Source organism: Drosophila kikkawai, chromosome 3L, assembly GCF_030179895.1.
Source record: "Drosophila kikkawai strain 14028-0561.14 chromosome 3L, DkikHiC1v2, whole genome shotgun sequence".
Classification (NCBI taxonomy): Eukaryota; Metazoa; Arthropoda; class Insecta; order Diptera; family Drosophilidae; genus Drosophila; species Drosophila kikkawai.
In genome coordinates, this window is record NC_091730.1 from 15440216 (window position 1) to 15457638 (window position 17423).

Consider the following 17423-nt stretch of genomic DNA (forward strand, 5'->3'; position numbering starts at 1 on the left):
TCTCTAGGGGTCTCTGCTCTTTGTCTGATGAAAGCTTCATTACCTTTCATTGCTCTCGTCAGCTTGTGCCTAGCGCCTTCGTGGGTAATTGCCACTCTTTTGGATCCCGAAAAAATCGGACCAACTACAAAGTCAGCGAATTCGATTCGAAGTCTGGCATAATTAGTTGCATAAGTTGATTTCTGCTTACCTGGTAATTTATATGACGCGAAACATTACCTGCAAAATCACCTGAGATTCATGTGTGGTTGCACTGGGAGAAATAGAAGGGTTGCTTTGGGTTTTAGTAGATTAAATAATTATTTAAATAAATAATTATAAAACAGAAAAATAAATGTATCACTTTTATATACACAAACTCTCTTTAAAAATTTCCTAAAATGAATTCAAAATAATATTGAATTATTTTTCTGAATTTATCCAATTTCATATACACTCTACTTAAAATCAAAATAATTTAGAATTAACTTATACTAAAGGAATTCGCATATAAAACAATTTGAGCTAACATGAATTCACTTAAAATGAACTCTACACAAAATGAATTCACGTTAAAATGAAGATGAAAGAAAATGAATTCAGGAATTTATTCATATTACTTCTATGGCACCTAAAAATATCATTTTAAAAATCTTTAAAAACAATTAAAAATTTATAAAAACAAATATATATTTTCCCAAGTGCCGCCACACGATCCGTCTTGATTTTTATTGCGGTTTAGCCATCAAGTCTGATGCTTCTGTTGGTTATATATCATGTTTTAGTATTATTAGCTGCGAGATATTATTATTTTTACTTATTTCTGCCTCAACTGCGGCTTTAACCTTGTTGTTGAAAACCGCTCAAACCGTTGCCGCTGCCAGGGCCGTTGATTTATTATTGCTTTTATATCTCGCACTGAGCACTTGACATAGAGTCTGTATTCCGATGCCAATGACAGAGACCTTTCTGCGGGAGATCGAGAGAGTGCAGCAGGTAGTAGTAGTCTCTGCATAATATATTTAAATATCTCCATGAGTGTTCTTCACATTGCTGCTCATAATTTTGCATAAATTTTCAACACCTTGGATTGAATCTTTGCATTTACAACTCCATTAGAGTCTGCAGAGTGGAGATGCCGTGTGAGGGGCTCGTAAAGTCAAGGCTTGATGGCGTGCAATTATTTATGCCGCGCCAAATAGTTTATAAAACAATTCATTTTGTTATATCATTAAGGGGCCCCTTAACCCGCACTCTCTTAGTCTGTTATAAGAGAGACTGCCTGCCGCATTGCCAAAGTGATCGCGTGATCTTGGTTCACATTCACTTTTCGCAAAAAACAAAAAAAAACCTAATAAAAAAAGAAAGAAAAGAAATTTTAATTACCTCCCAGCGTAATTCAATTACAAAATGTGAGCGAATGATCAACGATCCTTGGGATGGCTTCTAATTATATACAAAAGGAACGTCTCAATTTCGTGAAAACTGATTCGCTGTGAGGCTTAAATTTGAACAGTTTAGCTTTAGCTTTTCCGCATTTATGGGTGCGTCTGTGTTGACCGCACCCAGGAGTTTAGCAATCAAACTAATTGCTTGCTAAACGCTTTCCAAAGGGCAATTACTGCATTAAGAAACTATAGATATCCAGGCAAAAATAAAGGAAAAAAGCCCAGGAGGAGCCATTCGCGTGTCTGCACTTTGACCTATGACTCCAGCCAGAGATAGCCCCGCTGCTCACCCCAACATTCGTCTGCATTTTAGCCATTATTCCTCCATTATTTCATTATTCCATCGACCAGGCTCTTACTTTGATTTCACGATTCAGCAGTTGTGGCTAAACTCTGAACTTTTAGCAATGGCATTTTCCATGTGGTTATGCATGGTAATTGAATTCCAGTTTGAGTTTTGCCTGGAGTTTTTTAAAGAGGATTTTTAGCTGAGGCTTAAGATTAGATAAGATAGTAGAGACCTTAAGAAATAGTAAGAAAATGTTGTTAATGTTCCCTAAAATCAACTTGATAAATAAATATCCAATATTCAAATAATTCCTTCTTATCTGTCGTTGATACAGTTTGATTCCCACTCAATTTTCCCTGAACTCTGTTTCAGTATCTTGATAATATTTTCCATTTCTTGTCTTGATTTCAACCAGTGGGTGACAAGGTGTCTCAGGTAGACCTGTTCCGAAAACCCAGCACCTGGTCATCGCTTGGCCTGTCTTTCGGCTTGCTTCTGTCACAAATTTTCCAAATTAATATGCAATTTAGCTGTCAGCGCGGCTCTCTGTTTGTTTACCTGCTTTTTCGATGGGCACCTGAAGGAGAATCTGAGATATGTATCTTGGACCTAGCCCAGGTTGTGCTCGCTTTTGCAGTGGGCTCACCTTAGCGCGTCGCAGCAGAGCTCAGCTCAGCTCGTTCGCCATTCGTCTCTCGGAGTTCGTCGCGTGCAGTCTGCTTTTCAAGTGAATTCGCTTTTCCAGCGACTCCAAAAACAGAAACCAAAAACAAAAAGACACGTGCAGTGATTAAAAAAAAGTGAGTGAGCTTCAAGTGCTGACAATCTGTCTGTTATTTTGTGGGATTAATTTTCAAAGAGTTTATTTAAATTATTTAATTTAAATACAACAAAACATATTGATGTTTAAATATTCTTTTGGCACAATGTCATAACATCATATCTTCTCTTTCCTTTAAATATTTTCTTAAATATTTATTTGGCAGCTCTGTTGCACTTCGTTTTCCATTGCATTGCTTTGCCAAATCCAAACAAGTTTTCATTCTTAGCGGTTCGTTTTTTTTAATGCCGCCTGTCGTTCCGAATAATCCGTGACATATATAAATGCCGGGCCCATTTCGTTGGGGGTTTTGTTTTTCTTCTTTTTTCGCCGGACTCTCTTTTGACTCACGCTGCGAGATAAAGCTCAGGGGAACAGAATCCCAAGTCGTATCCAGAATTCAGAGCTCACCATGTACCGAAACATGTCCGGTGACTAATAAGTGTCTGTGTCCGAGTTTTGACTTTTGTGAAAAATCATCGAGTCGTTCTTAACGGTTCTGCTTACAAAAAGAAATATACAAAAAATAAGAGACAACGCCTGCGAGGCAATTTCAGTTGGCCAGAGATACACAGATAGAATCTGGAATCTCGTTTTGCTAAAACAAAGACCAGCTTTTAATCAATGGAAGTGCTGAGTGGAGTATAGCGTTATGCAATAGATCAAAGATTCCAGTTGAATTCTATGCCATTTTTAACTAGCAAAACATTTGTTAAATATTTAAAAAATATGTTGTGGATCTAGAAGTAAATATTATCAAAATTCTGAATCTTTGCAAGGGGCTTTGTGACAATTTCTTTACTAAATTAATGAATCTAAATTATATTAAAAATATAAAAGCAATTAATGAAGATTTCCTTCAAAATTCTATTTCAAATAACTCGGAATATCTAACATATTTCAAATGTCAGTGTGTTGCCTTAATACTTTCAAGGATAATCCCCCGAGCCATCAACTTGTCTCATTAGCCGCCCGCGGTTCGTTTACGTTAACATCTGTCTGACGAGGCAATAAAAATGGGCTTCAGCTTCATAAGAAATAACAATAACCGATCCAATCCAATGCAATCCGGCGACCATTCGCAGAAAAAGAAAATTCCATGGCCATCTAGGAGGAAAATCGCAGCGTGCCCAGCGCTTAATAAATGGCCATGGATGGTCCCCGTTCCCTATTAAAGGAGAAAGTTGGCTTTGACTCGGGATCTGGCTCTGGCTCTTACTTGGGTTTTGGTTTGGCGGGAAAGAAGCAACAAAAAAATACGAAATCTCAGAAACAGAAATAAAAGGCAGCCTCCTCTTCGCCTGTCGATTCAACGATCGCCGCTTCCTGTGCATTCTATTCGAAGGGGGACGATGGCGAATAAACGAACAAATAAGGCAGTTCAGTTCGACTCGCTCATTAGTGGCTGGGAAAACGCCATGTCACGAGTTTCCTATTAATGGTGTGTGGAGGAAAATGGGAACGGATTGTGAAGCATCCATTGAGGAAAAACGCACGCTTTAAGCCATTCCCGCTTACCTCTATATGTGCAGTATCTTGCAGTTTGTGGTTAACAAAGCTCAAGTTTAGGCCACCCAAAGTACAATCTTACTTGCATTTCTTTTATATTTATAAATTGCTGTTTGTACATTTCAAATGCTAATTCTGTTTTAAATTTATTACCTCTTAATATATAACTTAATTGCCACACTCTTAAGATATTTTCAACAGCATTTAACGATCCCATTTGCATCTTTTTTCTTGCAGAAATCTCGTTGCTAAAAGCAAAAGTCACTCGGCCATCTCGGCACCCCTCGGTCTTGGCCCCCAGCTACCACCCCTTCCCCTCGGCGGCGGCTTTGTCAAATTGCGTCATGTAGCCAAGGAGGAGGAGGAGACACCCACAACTAGTAGCACATCAGCGAAAGAATCGCCAAAGAAAGATCTAGATCAGGAGCAGGGAGAAGCTTCGGGAGGAGATTCATCGCATCCAACGGCTCTGCCTGAGTTCCTCAAAGGCGTGCAAAGATCATCCACTGAGGTGAGTATATAATCTATATAAAAATGTGGAATTGATTTAAAATGGTATACAATATATTTGTATGATCAGTTCCCTTCTTCTTCTCTAATTGTACCTGACCCAGTGTCAATTAAATCGATTCACATGTGACTTTGTGCCACCCGTGCACACTCATCCATTATCCAATACTATAATCAATCCATCCTCCATCCATTTATCCAGGTCATGGGCCCCGATCAGCGCTCACTCTCGATCGCTAAGACCGGCTCCATTGCGGAGCGTTTGGCGGCGTTGCAGAAGAGCGGCGAGGACGACTGGAGGAAGCGCATCTCCAAGCGCGACGAAGTCGACGATGTGCGCCGCGAAAACTTCGTGAACGTGAGTACTCAGCACTTGTAAATATCGCGCATCTGAAAGATACTTGGGTACACTTTAAGAAACAAAAAGAAAAGAAAGATGAAAAATCATAATTTGGATACCTGAAATATTTCAATTTCTAACTTTTGAGACCTATTTTTAATAGTTTTAAAATCTATTATTTCTTCCGGTAATTTCAATTAAGTGAAGTTTATGCATTTTTTTTCATTGTGTATCCCCTGAATTCCGCTGTGGGTTAAGCAGCCACGCATGTGGCAGCTGTGGACCGCAACGGATCTCAATCGCTGGGATCTCGGATCTCAAATCCCGATCTCGATCTCGATCGCAATTGCGTGAAAATTGCTTCCTTATTGCTAATCGTTTTGTTTATTAACGTTGCGCTTTCCTCTGTTATTTGTGCAATGCCTTGCCCGTTGTTCGTGCAATGGCAACTGAGCGTTAAACCTGACGGCAATGACATAATAATGCGAAAAGTGCAAGTGATACCCAACCACGATCGTGGAGTAGGATGGACTTGGGTGTGGAGTTGTGGTGGACGAAGACATGGTTGTGTGACTTACATCTCTGCTGGGGCTAAGAAAGTGACATAACTGGAGTGATTCGCCAGATAAGATGTTGTGATGTTATTGTATTTTGTTTATGAATAATCAGAATATTCCTTAGTCACCAAGCTAAGGTACAAATAAAGTAGATCATGGTCTCTATAACAATTTACAGATAAAAAGATACTCCTTCAAAGGGTGTTTGTCATGATTGCAATATAAAGAAAATATCTGATAAACATATTTGCTTATGGTTCAAGACCAATATTATATTTGTACAGTATTTTTCAAGGCATTATTTGCTCACTCTTAAGAATTAAAGGGAATCAACCAACTTGGAAAATATTGTTAGGGAATAATATGCTAAAAGGCCCGGAATTCCCTAAAAATATATGAAATTTAGATTGTCAGAATATGTATGAAATTTTTTATATTATTATTTTTATTTCTATACATTTTGTTTAATTTTATTTCAATTTTTTTTATTTAATTAGTTTTTATTAGTTTACTTTACTCTACTTGGCAAATTTACATCTTCTTCAAGTACTTTACATGTATTTTACATACTTTTACCAAAAGTAAACGAAACTGCTGCATACTGTTAGGCGGCGCCTGGTATATAGTAGCGCCACCTAGCGAGTGCGCACACATTGAATCGCTTTCCCAACGAAATCGAACTTTTTGCACCTTTTTTCGCCAGTTTTTTACCTGGTTTTTGGGGAAGTGCAAGTTTGGCTCTGCAAATGTTCGTTTTCACTCAGCCAGCCGAAAGTTTCGACCGATTTTGTCGCATTATTTATGGGCATGGGCACTTGGCGAATCAAAATTGGAGACTGTCAATTAGCCGATCCGCTAGCTTTTGGCGACGCGACATGGGGTTTAGTGAACCCGTTCCCCTACCCCTGCTTTTCTGCCATTAAACGGTTACTTCTGGTCCATAATTATGCGGGTTTGGCGTTGGATACCGCCGCCCTTTCCTCGCGCCTTCTCCTCCCCAACTATATGTATATGCAATTGCCCGAGTAATCACGTTTAATTACTGGGGGACACCGCCGCCGCCATCATCTTATATAGGCGAGCATGAGCTTGGATGGGCTTAGTCATTCCATCTCATCATCTCCCGGGTAGTTTGAGGGAAATCGTGTAGGAACGATCTTGGTCTGACCCACACACACATACCAAACAAAGTTCAAATTGTTGCCCTTCTCTTCCAGAAAATGAGTTCCCAAATTGAAACCTCAAGTGTCGTTGCTTTTTCTCGGCTTCGTTGTTATTGTTTTTGTTCCTACAGCTGTTACCGTTTGGGTTATCGCTCTTGTTGTTATTATTGTCAGCGAATTACAAGATACTCGGAAGTTTGCTTGATGCACTGAGATATATAGTTGGGAATTATAAATAAAATAAAGTTATAATAAAAGGAACTTTGATTACAATCCCAAAATTGCTCAATAATATACATATATGATTTATAGGATCGGAAACGACACCTTTATAAATTAAAATCAAAATACCCTTCAAGAAGAAACGAAATATTTTATTTTATTAAATGGATATCCATAACATACCACAATTTTGATCAGTGTTCTTGACAAAACTACAGTGGAACAAGGTCAATGGGCAGACTGCGCGCACATCCATCATCTGGGAGTGATAGAGTTTCCTCCTCAAAGTTCTACCCTCATTTTCCGCCACACGACACTTGACGCCCATTATAGTGCAATTTATTAATAATTAAGATGAATTTCTGTCTTGCTGTGGCGTTCTTAGGGCTCCACCGCCTCTCCCACTTTTCTCTGCTTCGATGAATCTGCGTAGTCGCGGTCGGATTCATGCCCCGTTTAACAGACAAACGTCCCAGGTGGCGTATGCGCAATTAGTCTGGCCAACTCAGTCACCAGGTCCCAGAGCGACTGTCAAAACAGACATTGAGAAAGATCCCTTGTAATTTAGAACAATTTATCAGGCTACGATCTCAGAAAGTTAGAAAGCGCATAATAATGAAGCCAGCATCCAGGAGATTCGGTGCTCTAGCAGGGCAGCTATAAATATATATATAGACAGAGGCTCTCTTTTTCTTCCTGCTCCTGCCCTCACAGTTTCGAGGCGTCTGCCAACTTCCATTTTGCCATAATTTTCTAAACTTGCCTTGTGGGCTGTGGCTGCAGCAGTAACATCAGTAAAAACAGCAGCCACATTGAACTAGTCCTACCATACACTATGAAAAAGAATTAAATTCTGGTGTAATAGTGATATATAAATTATAATTATAAACATTAGAAATCTGTTATCTAAAAATAAATATTATTTAGGCAACGTATCCTGGAATTATTAGACACCCTTGGGCCAATTCTTATATAAAGATATCTTCTTGCCCTGAAAAAATTTAAATTTCAAAATTTTCTTTAATATTATAGTAATATTTTCTTTAAGTGCTGCAACAATTACAAACAGCACAAAAAAAAGGGAGGCGAACGAAGGTTTCTTGTGGTCCGCTTCTAACCGGCAGTGGTTGTTGTTTCTCGGGACAGTGTCTGTGCCTGGTCCAAGGCATTTGATCTCCGTTCCGATCTTGAACGTGCTCATCTTCCAGCTGCAGGCCTCGCCCCGCTTTGCCCCAGCTCGACTCGCGCTGTTGTAAATTGTTTTGTAAATTTGATATACTTGCAGTTTTGCAGCGATGCTCCTCCTAAAGCTCCTCCAGTTCCTCCAGCTACTTCATTATTATCATTGTTGTGGCTCCATCTCCAGCTATGGCTGCTGCTGCTGCTGTACTTGTTCATTAGTGCAGGGCCTCTCGAGAGCCAGTAGCCCCCGCCGATGTTGTTCATAAACTTCTAAAATCAACTGCGCTCTGCCCTCTGTTTTCTCCGCTCTGTATCTGTATCTGTATCTTGGCTATTGTATCTACAAGCTACATTTCTGGCGGCGGCTGCTGCCTGCTTATTGCTGATTATTTTTATTGCCTCTCTGTGTGATTCATTATTTGCGGAGATAAGGTAGTAGCAGCTTGTCCCCTAGTTTCATTGCTCTCCTTCTCCTGGTACCTTTATTGTGTCTTCTTTGTTCTTAGCTCAATGCTATTGAATTTTTAGACACTTACATCATTCTATAATCGCAATGAACTTGCATTGATTTATTTTTAGTTTCAGTAATTTTAATTTCGCGTTAGGCCTTCTTGCCGCTGCATGTTTCACTGGTGAATCATCATTTTGGGCAGATGTTTGTCTGAAGGCCCAGCCCCAAAAAAAAATTCTGTCCCTTATGTTCTGCGGCCACATTCCAATCACGAAACTGTACACTAAAGATGCGTTTATTTTAATGATCACTCTGAATACTTATTAAAATGAAATTGGGGTAATTTGTTAGCCTATAAATAATATGTTATTAGTATAAAAGGATTAATTGGGGAATATTTGCATATTTTAAACATCATATACTGCAGGTTCTTCTTTCTTGTAGATTCTTTTAGATTCCTTCCCTGGAAATCTCTCTTTTTTTTCTGGTATGCCCACAATGATCTTGTTTATTACGCTTAGTTTAATTTAAAATGCCTCCTTATTCGCGCTTAGCTGACGTCTTCGCAGCCTGGCTGCTCTTCGCTTTGCTTCTCTCTCTGAAAAAAAAGCCGGGTCTTCGGAAGATTCCGAATCAAAGCCCCCAGCTTCGACGTCTCGGGGAAATTTACGATCCAGTACGAATCGCGACTTCAACGCGAACAGTTCGCATTCGCTGCGGACTTGGATTTCCAATTACCTCCATAGATCGGGCTTTCGTTTCGTTATTGTTATTAGTATGCATTATTACTACTCGCTGCCGGTTTCAATTGACATTAAAATTGATAAGCGGCAAACTAAAAATAAAATAAGACTAGGCCCCCGTTGCGGGTTGCATAAAAAGTAATGCGAAGCGGTTTCCTGAGTTGCATAAACTGTCGACCGACGACTGTCGAATGCAGCAGGAAGCGAATGGAGTGTTTTTATTTATTTATTTTTTGTATATATCTGGCATTCGTTGGAGAAAAACTGAAACTAAAAATCCGTGCAATATGAAATTATGAGAAATAAAATATAAATAAACAAGTGTTTCAAGGCTGGCCATAGACCCACACACCCACCAGAGAAATGAGACTTTCTCAAAAGTGCGACGACTGTCAAAATAAAATCTTTGAAATAAAATGAAATCTCAGAACTGACCGCAATCTCTTTGGCCATTACAAATCGTTAAGAAAAAGAAACAGAACCAGAACCCACGCAAATGGTTCAGAAATAAGCATTTCACTTTACTCACTACAAAATCTGTTTTCAAAAGGCGCATATGTGTTTCCACATATATGTATATTCAGATCTATATAGAGCTGTCAATGTTTGTATTAGATGGGCACAAACTAACAGAAAGATGACACAGTTTTGCCAAGGAGAGCAATATCAACAATTAGCAATAAATTCCCATAAATCACAAAGGGGCACCCAGATGTTATTGTTCGAGCCGTTCTAAATTTGGTTCACTTACACTTCAGTACCTATACGTGAGCTGTTTGCATATGTCGCGTCTCAGATAAACCTGAACAAAATAAATAATAATAATAGCAAACAAGCCAGGGAAATGTGGAAACCCCGGCAAATATTTGCAGCTTTAAAATGGGTTAATAAAATCTTAGGGGAGACTTTATTTTGCAAGAGATAACCAAATGGAATTTTGCTGAAATAAATCTTGATTAGCATCATTAAAGTATTAAATAAAAACAAAGGAATTTTAAGTCGAATTCTTTTTATTAACAAATTGGAAAATAAAGGAGCTGTATCTAAAGACATTATAAAAAAAAAATTAAACAAATTGTTGCAACAACATATTTATAATCATTATTGTTTTTGATAAATTAAAAAAAAAATAAATAAAAATACTGTAAGATTAAAACACCCCAACCACTCCTAGGGTTAAGGGCTTACTCCTCTTTTCCAATTCGCAACTCTCAACGAACTCCTTTGAAATGAAAGTTGCCCATCTTGCTGGCTCCCTCGCTCCCGCACGTTATTATCAGAATAACAAACTACTTGACCCAAGGAGACCCAACCAAGAACAACAAAAGCAACAACAATATAACAGCATCATCAGATTGCAAAACAGAATTCTGCGCAAGTGCAGCAGACGAGCTAAAGGAGAGGCCAAGAAACTGAACGAAGCAACAGCATCAAAGGTCCACAGAAAGAGAGATAGAGAGAAAGAGAGAGGTCCCCAAAGATGGGGCTATCAGAGAGAGTGTCCACTTAGAATATTTTAAGGTTCTTGAATTCAAGAAAGGAAATCTTTTATTCCAAGATTTAAAAAAATAAATAAAATAAAATGAAGCTTTCCTTAAATATTTAAATATTACCAAATTTCCAATTATGTTGGCTATTTTAAGCGAGCCTAATTTTTCTGAGTGCCAAAAGAGCGACGCGCGCAGCTTTCGTTAAGTTTTGGGGTGAGCGCCAGCGTTAAGTTTAGCGTCGGCGTCGTCGGCATTTAAGTTTAAAGCGGGGAGCCAAAGAGAACGAAACGACCGCGAGGCGCAACGGAATACAAAAGGCGTCAAAGAACCAACAAAAACAATAACAGAAACCGAAAACCGAAAAACAAAAAAACCGAAATAAAAAAAATTAATAGCAAACTAAATAAATAAGCAAAGCTCGGGATATCGTATAACGGCAACGGGGCCAAGATAAAAATACGCACTACAGAAAATATAAATATTAATGCAAAGTGCAACGCACGGTGCAATGCGCGGTGGACACCACTGGACGAAAGGTGTGTGTGTGGGTGTGTGTTTTGGATAGAAGAACTTGAGGATTGTGGATTTTGGATAATTCCAGCTTCCTGGAATTCATAAAAATATGAAACTTTAGATAGAAATTTGCAATGTTTTCTTTTTTCCAAATAAATTATAAATTCACTTAAATAAAAAATGATAAAAAATGTAAAAAGTATAAACAAACAAATTAAAAAGAAGGAAAACATAAAGTAAAGGAAATTTAACGAGCAGATATATTGTTAAAGTTTAAAAGGAAAACATTGCAAAATAAAGCCAAGTTTCATAATAAAAATATAAAATAAAAACCTTTTTAAACAAAGCCTACAAATGTTTAAATTTAAATATTAATGCAATTCCGGGAAACACTGTAAATTAATAAAAATTAAGCAAATATTCTACAATGTTTTCCGCTCTGCAACCAAGTGAATGCCAGCTTTATAAACATAACAATAAATAAATAAAATAAAAAAAAACTTCATTAATAACAAAAGAACTTTAGCAGTTCCGGGAAACATACACAGCAAAATAAATAAAGAACTTAAGTAAATAATTATTTTGCCGTGATGTCTCCCTCTTCTGCGACGAATGCCAGTTGTAAAAATAAATATAAAAAATTCCATTATTTAACCAATCCCCGTGAACAGAGTGATGTGATGTCATAGCAGAACTGTTGCGCTTATCAACAAACAGAATACAGAAAAGAAAAAAAAGAAAAAATAGTGCAAAAACGATATCAGCGAGGTAAAAGTTAATAAATCGAATTGCAATTGCGATAGCAAAATAGCAAAAAGCTGAGTGGTGACAGCCGGAGCACGTCGTACCATGACGGACTACACGGAATACCTGGAAGCGGCGTGGGAGTGGGCCGAGTGGCTGCCTTACCTGCTGGTGACCTACGTGCTGGTCACCCTCGTTCCCAAGTCTCTGGTGCGGATGAAGCGCTTCGCCGACGCGGACTATGAGGCGAACAGGAACAAGTTCCATCGCTGCTATGGCCCGGAGTTGTGTTGCCACGTTTTGGCCCAGGAGCAGGCCTCCGGGAAGGTCAAACCTAAGGCCAGGAAGCCAGTGACCCGCGTCTACCCCAAACGCCAGCAGGTCCCACCCAAGGAGGAGCTGCCACCGCCTTCGCCGGCGCCTGTAAAGCGCAGCAATGTGACCAAGATCGCCAGAATGTTCGAGACGGGCGCCACGCGACAGGTGAACCGTGTGGCACCCGTCACGCTACCGGAGATCCGTATGTTTGGGGCCAGCGATGAGTCCAGGGACTCCACACCCTGCGCCTCGCGAAAGACTTCGATTGCCAGCCAGCTTTCCGCTCAGTTGCAGCACATTGAGCACGCTATGCACCTATGGCAAGAACTGGAGGAGGAGCCAACGAAGAAGGCTCCAACTCACAACGACTGGGAGCCCATGGCAGTGCCTGCTCCGAGGAGGACTCGGGGCACTTCAGCCACACCCTCAACAGCTTCACCCCTCTCCAGTTCCCCCGAACTCGAGGCATCGCCAGTACTCCGAAGGAAGCCGCCCTCGCTCTGCCTGCAGACCAGCATGGAGGACATCTTTCAAGTGATTGCCAGGAGTGCCGAGGAACCAGAGGACCGTCCGGATTGCCATTGCCTCTCGCCGGTGACCTGCATCGATGATATACTCTCCGAGCGAAGGTTCTCGCGTCCCCTTTCCGCCTACTCCATCACCGATCTCCTCAACGAAGAGCAGGCCGCCTGTGTGGAGGAGGCCACTTACATAAATGAAACCAGATGAGGGATTCTCAGGAGAAGGTTATATCAAAGTGCCATTCCCCTTTTGGTCTGGTGTGGAGTTGCAAAAATATCGAGGGATTTTAAATTTCAAAAATCGAAATACCTTTGAAAAAAAAGGAAAGAAAGATCTTTTTTTTTCGTCAAGCTTTTTCAATCGATTTTAGTAAATACGATAACAGATAGTACCGATTACACATCGATCTTTATGCAGCTCTAGCCTGAATGAAATCAGAGTCATGTCACCCGGAAGACTTCTCCTAATCACCGCCTTTGTGTTAAGATGAACAAAGCTGGTCCGGTGACTCACTCTCATCGGGAGACCTTGCCATGCCCCCAGTTTCCCAGACCCATTTCCCATGATGCATTTTGTTTGCTTAATCGATGGAAACTTAAGCAAATCAAAATAAAAGCTTCCCAAACTTAAGTCGCAATTAGCTAACAATGCCTGTACTTAGTAAAACCCATTATTTGTATAAATATCCGTACTGTCCAGAGCCCATAATGTTTGTAATTGCAAAGCATCTCATAAGCGAGTAGAGAACTGTACTGCTAAACTAATTACAATTAAACACTATGAATTTGTATTGTAGTATTATCGTTAAATATTATATGTTATGAATATTAAAACTGTATCAAATGCAAGCCCAATATTAAACCTAATTAAATGTACGTAATAAAAACACATTTATTTTCGTGTGCACAGCTGCTAGAAGCACTCGAAAAAGTGTATATTCTTCATTCGTTATTTATTATTTTGCATCTGCTTGGCACCTATTTTTGTGTAGATTTTAGCCACGCAAGAGGAGATCCAACCATCGGAGCGTGTCTTGTGGCCTAAACACAATTTGTCAAATAAATTGACGCAAATCAAAATGTTGGACCGATCACCATTAATTATAAATCGGGGAGATGGGAAAAGTATTCGCCGCAAAACGATTGTGATGTGAGGTAATTTCGTAGCTGTGCTGTGGCTTTTTTGATTGATTTGATGGCGAACAAAGGCAGTGAAGCATATATTTATAATAAAGGCGAGCTTAAAAAGATACAATCATCAGACACATACCCTACAGAGAAAGGCTTGAGGCATTTTAGCTATCAGTACATTGAACCTTGGACAATGCCGGTTGCAACTGGTTGCAATCACCAGTAGCCACCGCATTGCCATAATAATAACAATAACAGACCTTATCAAGTATCCCTCGAGTTGAATGGGCCACTCACTCTCTCAACGAACTATGGATTAATGCAGGCCGAGGAGATATATATGCTCCATTGGATATACAAGTTCCGGGGAAATTTTCCACTGCAATTAAGCTACAGAATTGGCCAGATGCCCAGGCATTCCCCACGCACTTGAACTTGGCAACCTTAACTTGGCCTAATAGCCTTCTTTTTGGCCTGGGCTAGTTTCTGCCTTTTTGCTGTTTGCCAAATTCTGCCAAATAGAGAAAAATGATTGTGTATTCATATGCTAATTTTAACATTTTCACCATAGTTTTAAATATACATATACAACAGTTTTTCAGCGCATGCAAAATCGAAATTTCAATAAAACGACGCAAATAAGCAAATAACCAGAGGCGAGCACAGCCAATAAAATATTATAAATTGCCATTTATTAGCGGAGATTCTATGGCATCATACCTTTTGGTTTGAAGTATGTTTTGTTTGCTTTATTGGGCTTGTTCAGGTGCGGAAGAATTCTCTACCTTTGTTGAGGAATTCTACCTTTTAGAAACCCTTCAAATCAGCGGATAATCAAATTATCGTTGCTCTTTGTTTTTCCTTGTTTTCGGCTGGCTTTTACCCACTTTTATACGAGTTTTATCAATTTGTTTTTGGATGATTCATTCCGAGAGGGCTTCGGATTCGAATTCATTGATAGCCTGTGTATGACACATGCTGAAATTCATCAGAAATTAAGTGTGAAAGAGTGGAGGGTGCTCAAGGTTTGCTGCTTGATTTGTGAATGACACAGTTTGCCTTAAATTATCATAATTAATGTTAGTACTAAATTACTGATAATACAACTGAGTTAAAAGTAAGTAAGTAGTATGAATACCATAAGAAATGGGGTCAAAACTCTGGCAAACATCAACAGAAATTCCTAAACATTGCATAAGCTCTTACAATAAATATCAGAGATAAGCTAATTTTGTGAACTTCACCCTAAAAGTGTGCCTTTTACGGTGACAATAAACACGAGAAACTGTAAAGATAAGATTGTTTGTTTAAAAAACGTTTTATCGATATTCCCAGTCGCGCCATAACTTATGCTCAAAGCATGTGTAAACACAGGAATTAAGTTTTTGCCTTGCACTGACACTTCGGCAAATGTAAACAAAAAACCCGAGTGCAGGGGAGGCATCGATCAGAATATAGTATGCCACTCCCCATTGTGGTAGCTACTTATTTGTTTCTTATCTTTTCTCTAAACTGAGAGTGCGGAAAGCACTGCAAGAAAAATGGATAATTAAATGTGGAATTTTGATTTATTAAAACAAAAAGATAACAAATATTTTGAAGACTTTAAAGCTTTTTTATAAGCCAACTATTTTATTTTTTTCTCATTTTAAGTAATCAAAAATTAAGATAAAGTAAATGCATTTATTATCCCTTTTGAATTATAAAAAATATAAGTTATATAAACTTATTATTTTCCCAAATGCTCTATTTATTTAACAATTTTTATTAATGGTTTATCAGTTTTGGGAAGACCCACAGAGCGAGCTCTATAACTTTATTATTCTGTTTACCTATCGGTCTTTTTTTATGACCTTTTTTCGAAGTGCACCTCCCCATTATCTAATCGTATGACTCGCACTGTCTCCCGAGATAGAGCTCTCCGGCTCTCGAAGTCTAGCAAAAAAGGTGCGCAATTAGCCAAGCGTCGATTGGCAGTCGCCAGATTGGCATTGTGCTGGCAACAGGCCCCTCAACCAAGTTCGCTTCCAGATACATTTACGCGGCGCATCCATCGCGGGTCACTCATGGAGCGTACTTGGCACCGAGGCCTTCAGATTCGCATTCAGATTTAGCGTTTGTCGTCGAGGTGTGCCAGGGAAAATAATAGCTAATAGCGAGAGCAAACAAAGCTAATAAGTAGCCGCCGGCATGGAGAGAGTAAAACTGGTAAAAGCTTTTCCCTGCTCCTCCCAGACAGCTCCTGTTGACAATCTAATTTAACCCTCTAACGGTGGCAGGTGCTTAGTCATCGGGTTTTTGGGAACAACCCAGCCGATATCGCCACGACTGTTGACCATATTTGCGGCTATTAAAATTTGGTTAATTTCTTTATAAACGCGTTCATATTTGGGCCTGAAGCGTGGGAGGTTTCAATCTTCAAAAGTTTTGGAAAGTGAATGTGTAATCAAGATGGTGTTCCTCTCTATTTGGCATTTCAGGAATCGCTATCTTTGGCCCACTCGCTGTCGGACAAGCCGCTGCCACCGTCGCCCCTGATCCCCACCAGCCTTGAGGGCGGCAAGGTCTCCGATCGCTTGAGCAAGCTCAAGTGCAACTCGGAGAACTGGAAGCAGCGGATAGGTGAGTTGTAGATTTCTCTTTATTAAAGGTAATAAATAAATTATAATAAATAATAATTCTCCTACAATCCTCAGAGCAAACCGATGCTAAGAAGTTCACAGTCGCTGGCCGACTGCAAAAGAAGGCCCAATCTCCTGTGGAGCTGCAGTTCGAGCGTTCGCCCAATGATGCTGCTAAGAAATGCCCCATGCTGGAGGTGCGCAGCGCCAACCAGCCGCAGTTGGGTCTGGCCAAGAGCCCCTCCATGATGGTTACTTCCACTGCTAACAGCAATAGCAAGAACACACTTCGCAGCCTGAGCGTTAATCCCGAGGAGGAGGTTCCTAGTCTGAGTCGCTCCAACAGCAGCAGCTCGGATTCGGATGGGGAACGCACCTCACCGCAGAATGCCAAGCAAAATAAGGAGCTGGCCAATACCAAGAGTGCGGCTGCACCCACAAATGTGGGCGCCAGGATTCAGGTGCCTCGTCTGGACGACAAGGAGACCTTTGAGAACTTCTTTGCCACGAAACCTAAGGTGGAGGAGAGTGTGGAACTGGAGATTAGCGCATTTGATGATATCAAGCCCACAGAGCGGTGAGTAGGAAGTAGACTTTAAGGCAATAACAATCAGTTTTGTTTAAAAATGTCCAATCAACATTCAAAATTCTAAATTCTCCTTAATGTTTATCTTAGCTTGGTAAGCAAACGCCACGTTCAGGGACCTAAGGGACGCCGGGCAGCCCGCAATCCTCTCAAGAGTCTGGCAGCACGTGAGGATATCACCTCGGAGTACACGGAAATGAAGACAGGAGTGGCCGAGCGTGAGCTCAGGCGACTTAAGATGGAGTCATGTGAGCTAGGATTACTATCTAAGCTAAGTTTCCCAACT

At 40.0% G+C, this 17423-nt stretch overlaps 2 protein-coding genes across 7 annotated transcripts in view; both read left to right on the forward strand.

Moving 5' to 3' along the window:
* Svil (Supervillin) overlaps window positions 1-17423 on the forward strand; it is a 127041-nt gene that overhangs the window by 105989 nt on the left and 3629 nt on the right. For 3 of the 4 annotated variants that reach the window (XM_017167315.3, XM_017167316.3, XM_017167318.3), the window contains 5 exons: window positions 4283-4556; window positions 4758-4913; window positions 16411-16552; window positions 16627-17128; window positions 17228-17385. In XM_017167315.3, coding sequence (XP_017022804.1) covers window positions 4283-4556; window positions 4758-4913; window positions 16411-16552; window positions 16627-17128; window positions 17228-17385 — 1232 coding nt within the window. Of the gene's footprint in view, window positions 1-4282; window positions 4557-4757; window positions 4914-15951; window positions 16139-16410; window positions 16553-16626; window positions 17129-17227; window positions 17386-17423 lie in introns of those variants that run through there. The other variant, XM_017167321.3, reaches the window with a different exon arrangement.
* LOC108075053 (uncharacterized) lies at window positions 9199-13735 on the forward strand. Of its 3 annotated transcripts, none has more exons than XM_017167332.3 (2): window positions 9199-9351; window positions 11888-13735. In XM_017167332.3, the coding sequence occupies exon 2, from the start codon at window positions 12066-12068 to the stop codon at window positions 13005-13007; it is 942 nt and encodes a 313-aa protein (XP_017022821.1). In that variant the 5' UTR covers window positions 9199-9351; window positions 11888-12065; the 3' UTR covers window positions 13008-13735. The 3 variants fall into 3 exon arrangements, with proteins under 3 accessions (XP_017022821.1, XP_017022822.1, XP_017022820.1); XM_017167333.3 differs by lacking the exon at window positions 9199-9351 and adding an exon at window positions 10948-11251; XM_017167331.3 differs by lacking the exon at window positions 9199-9351 and adding an exon at window positions 10948-11239.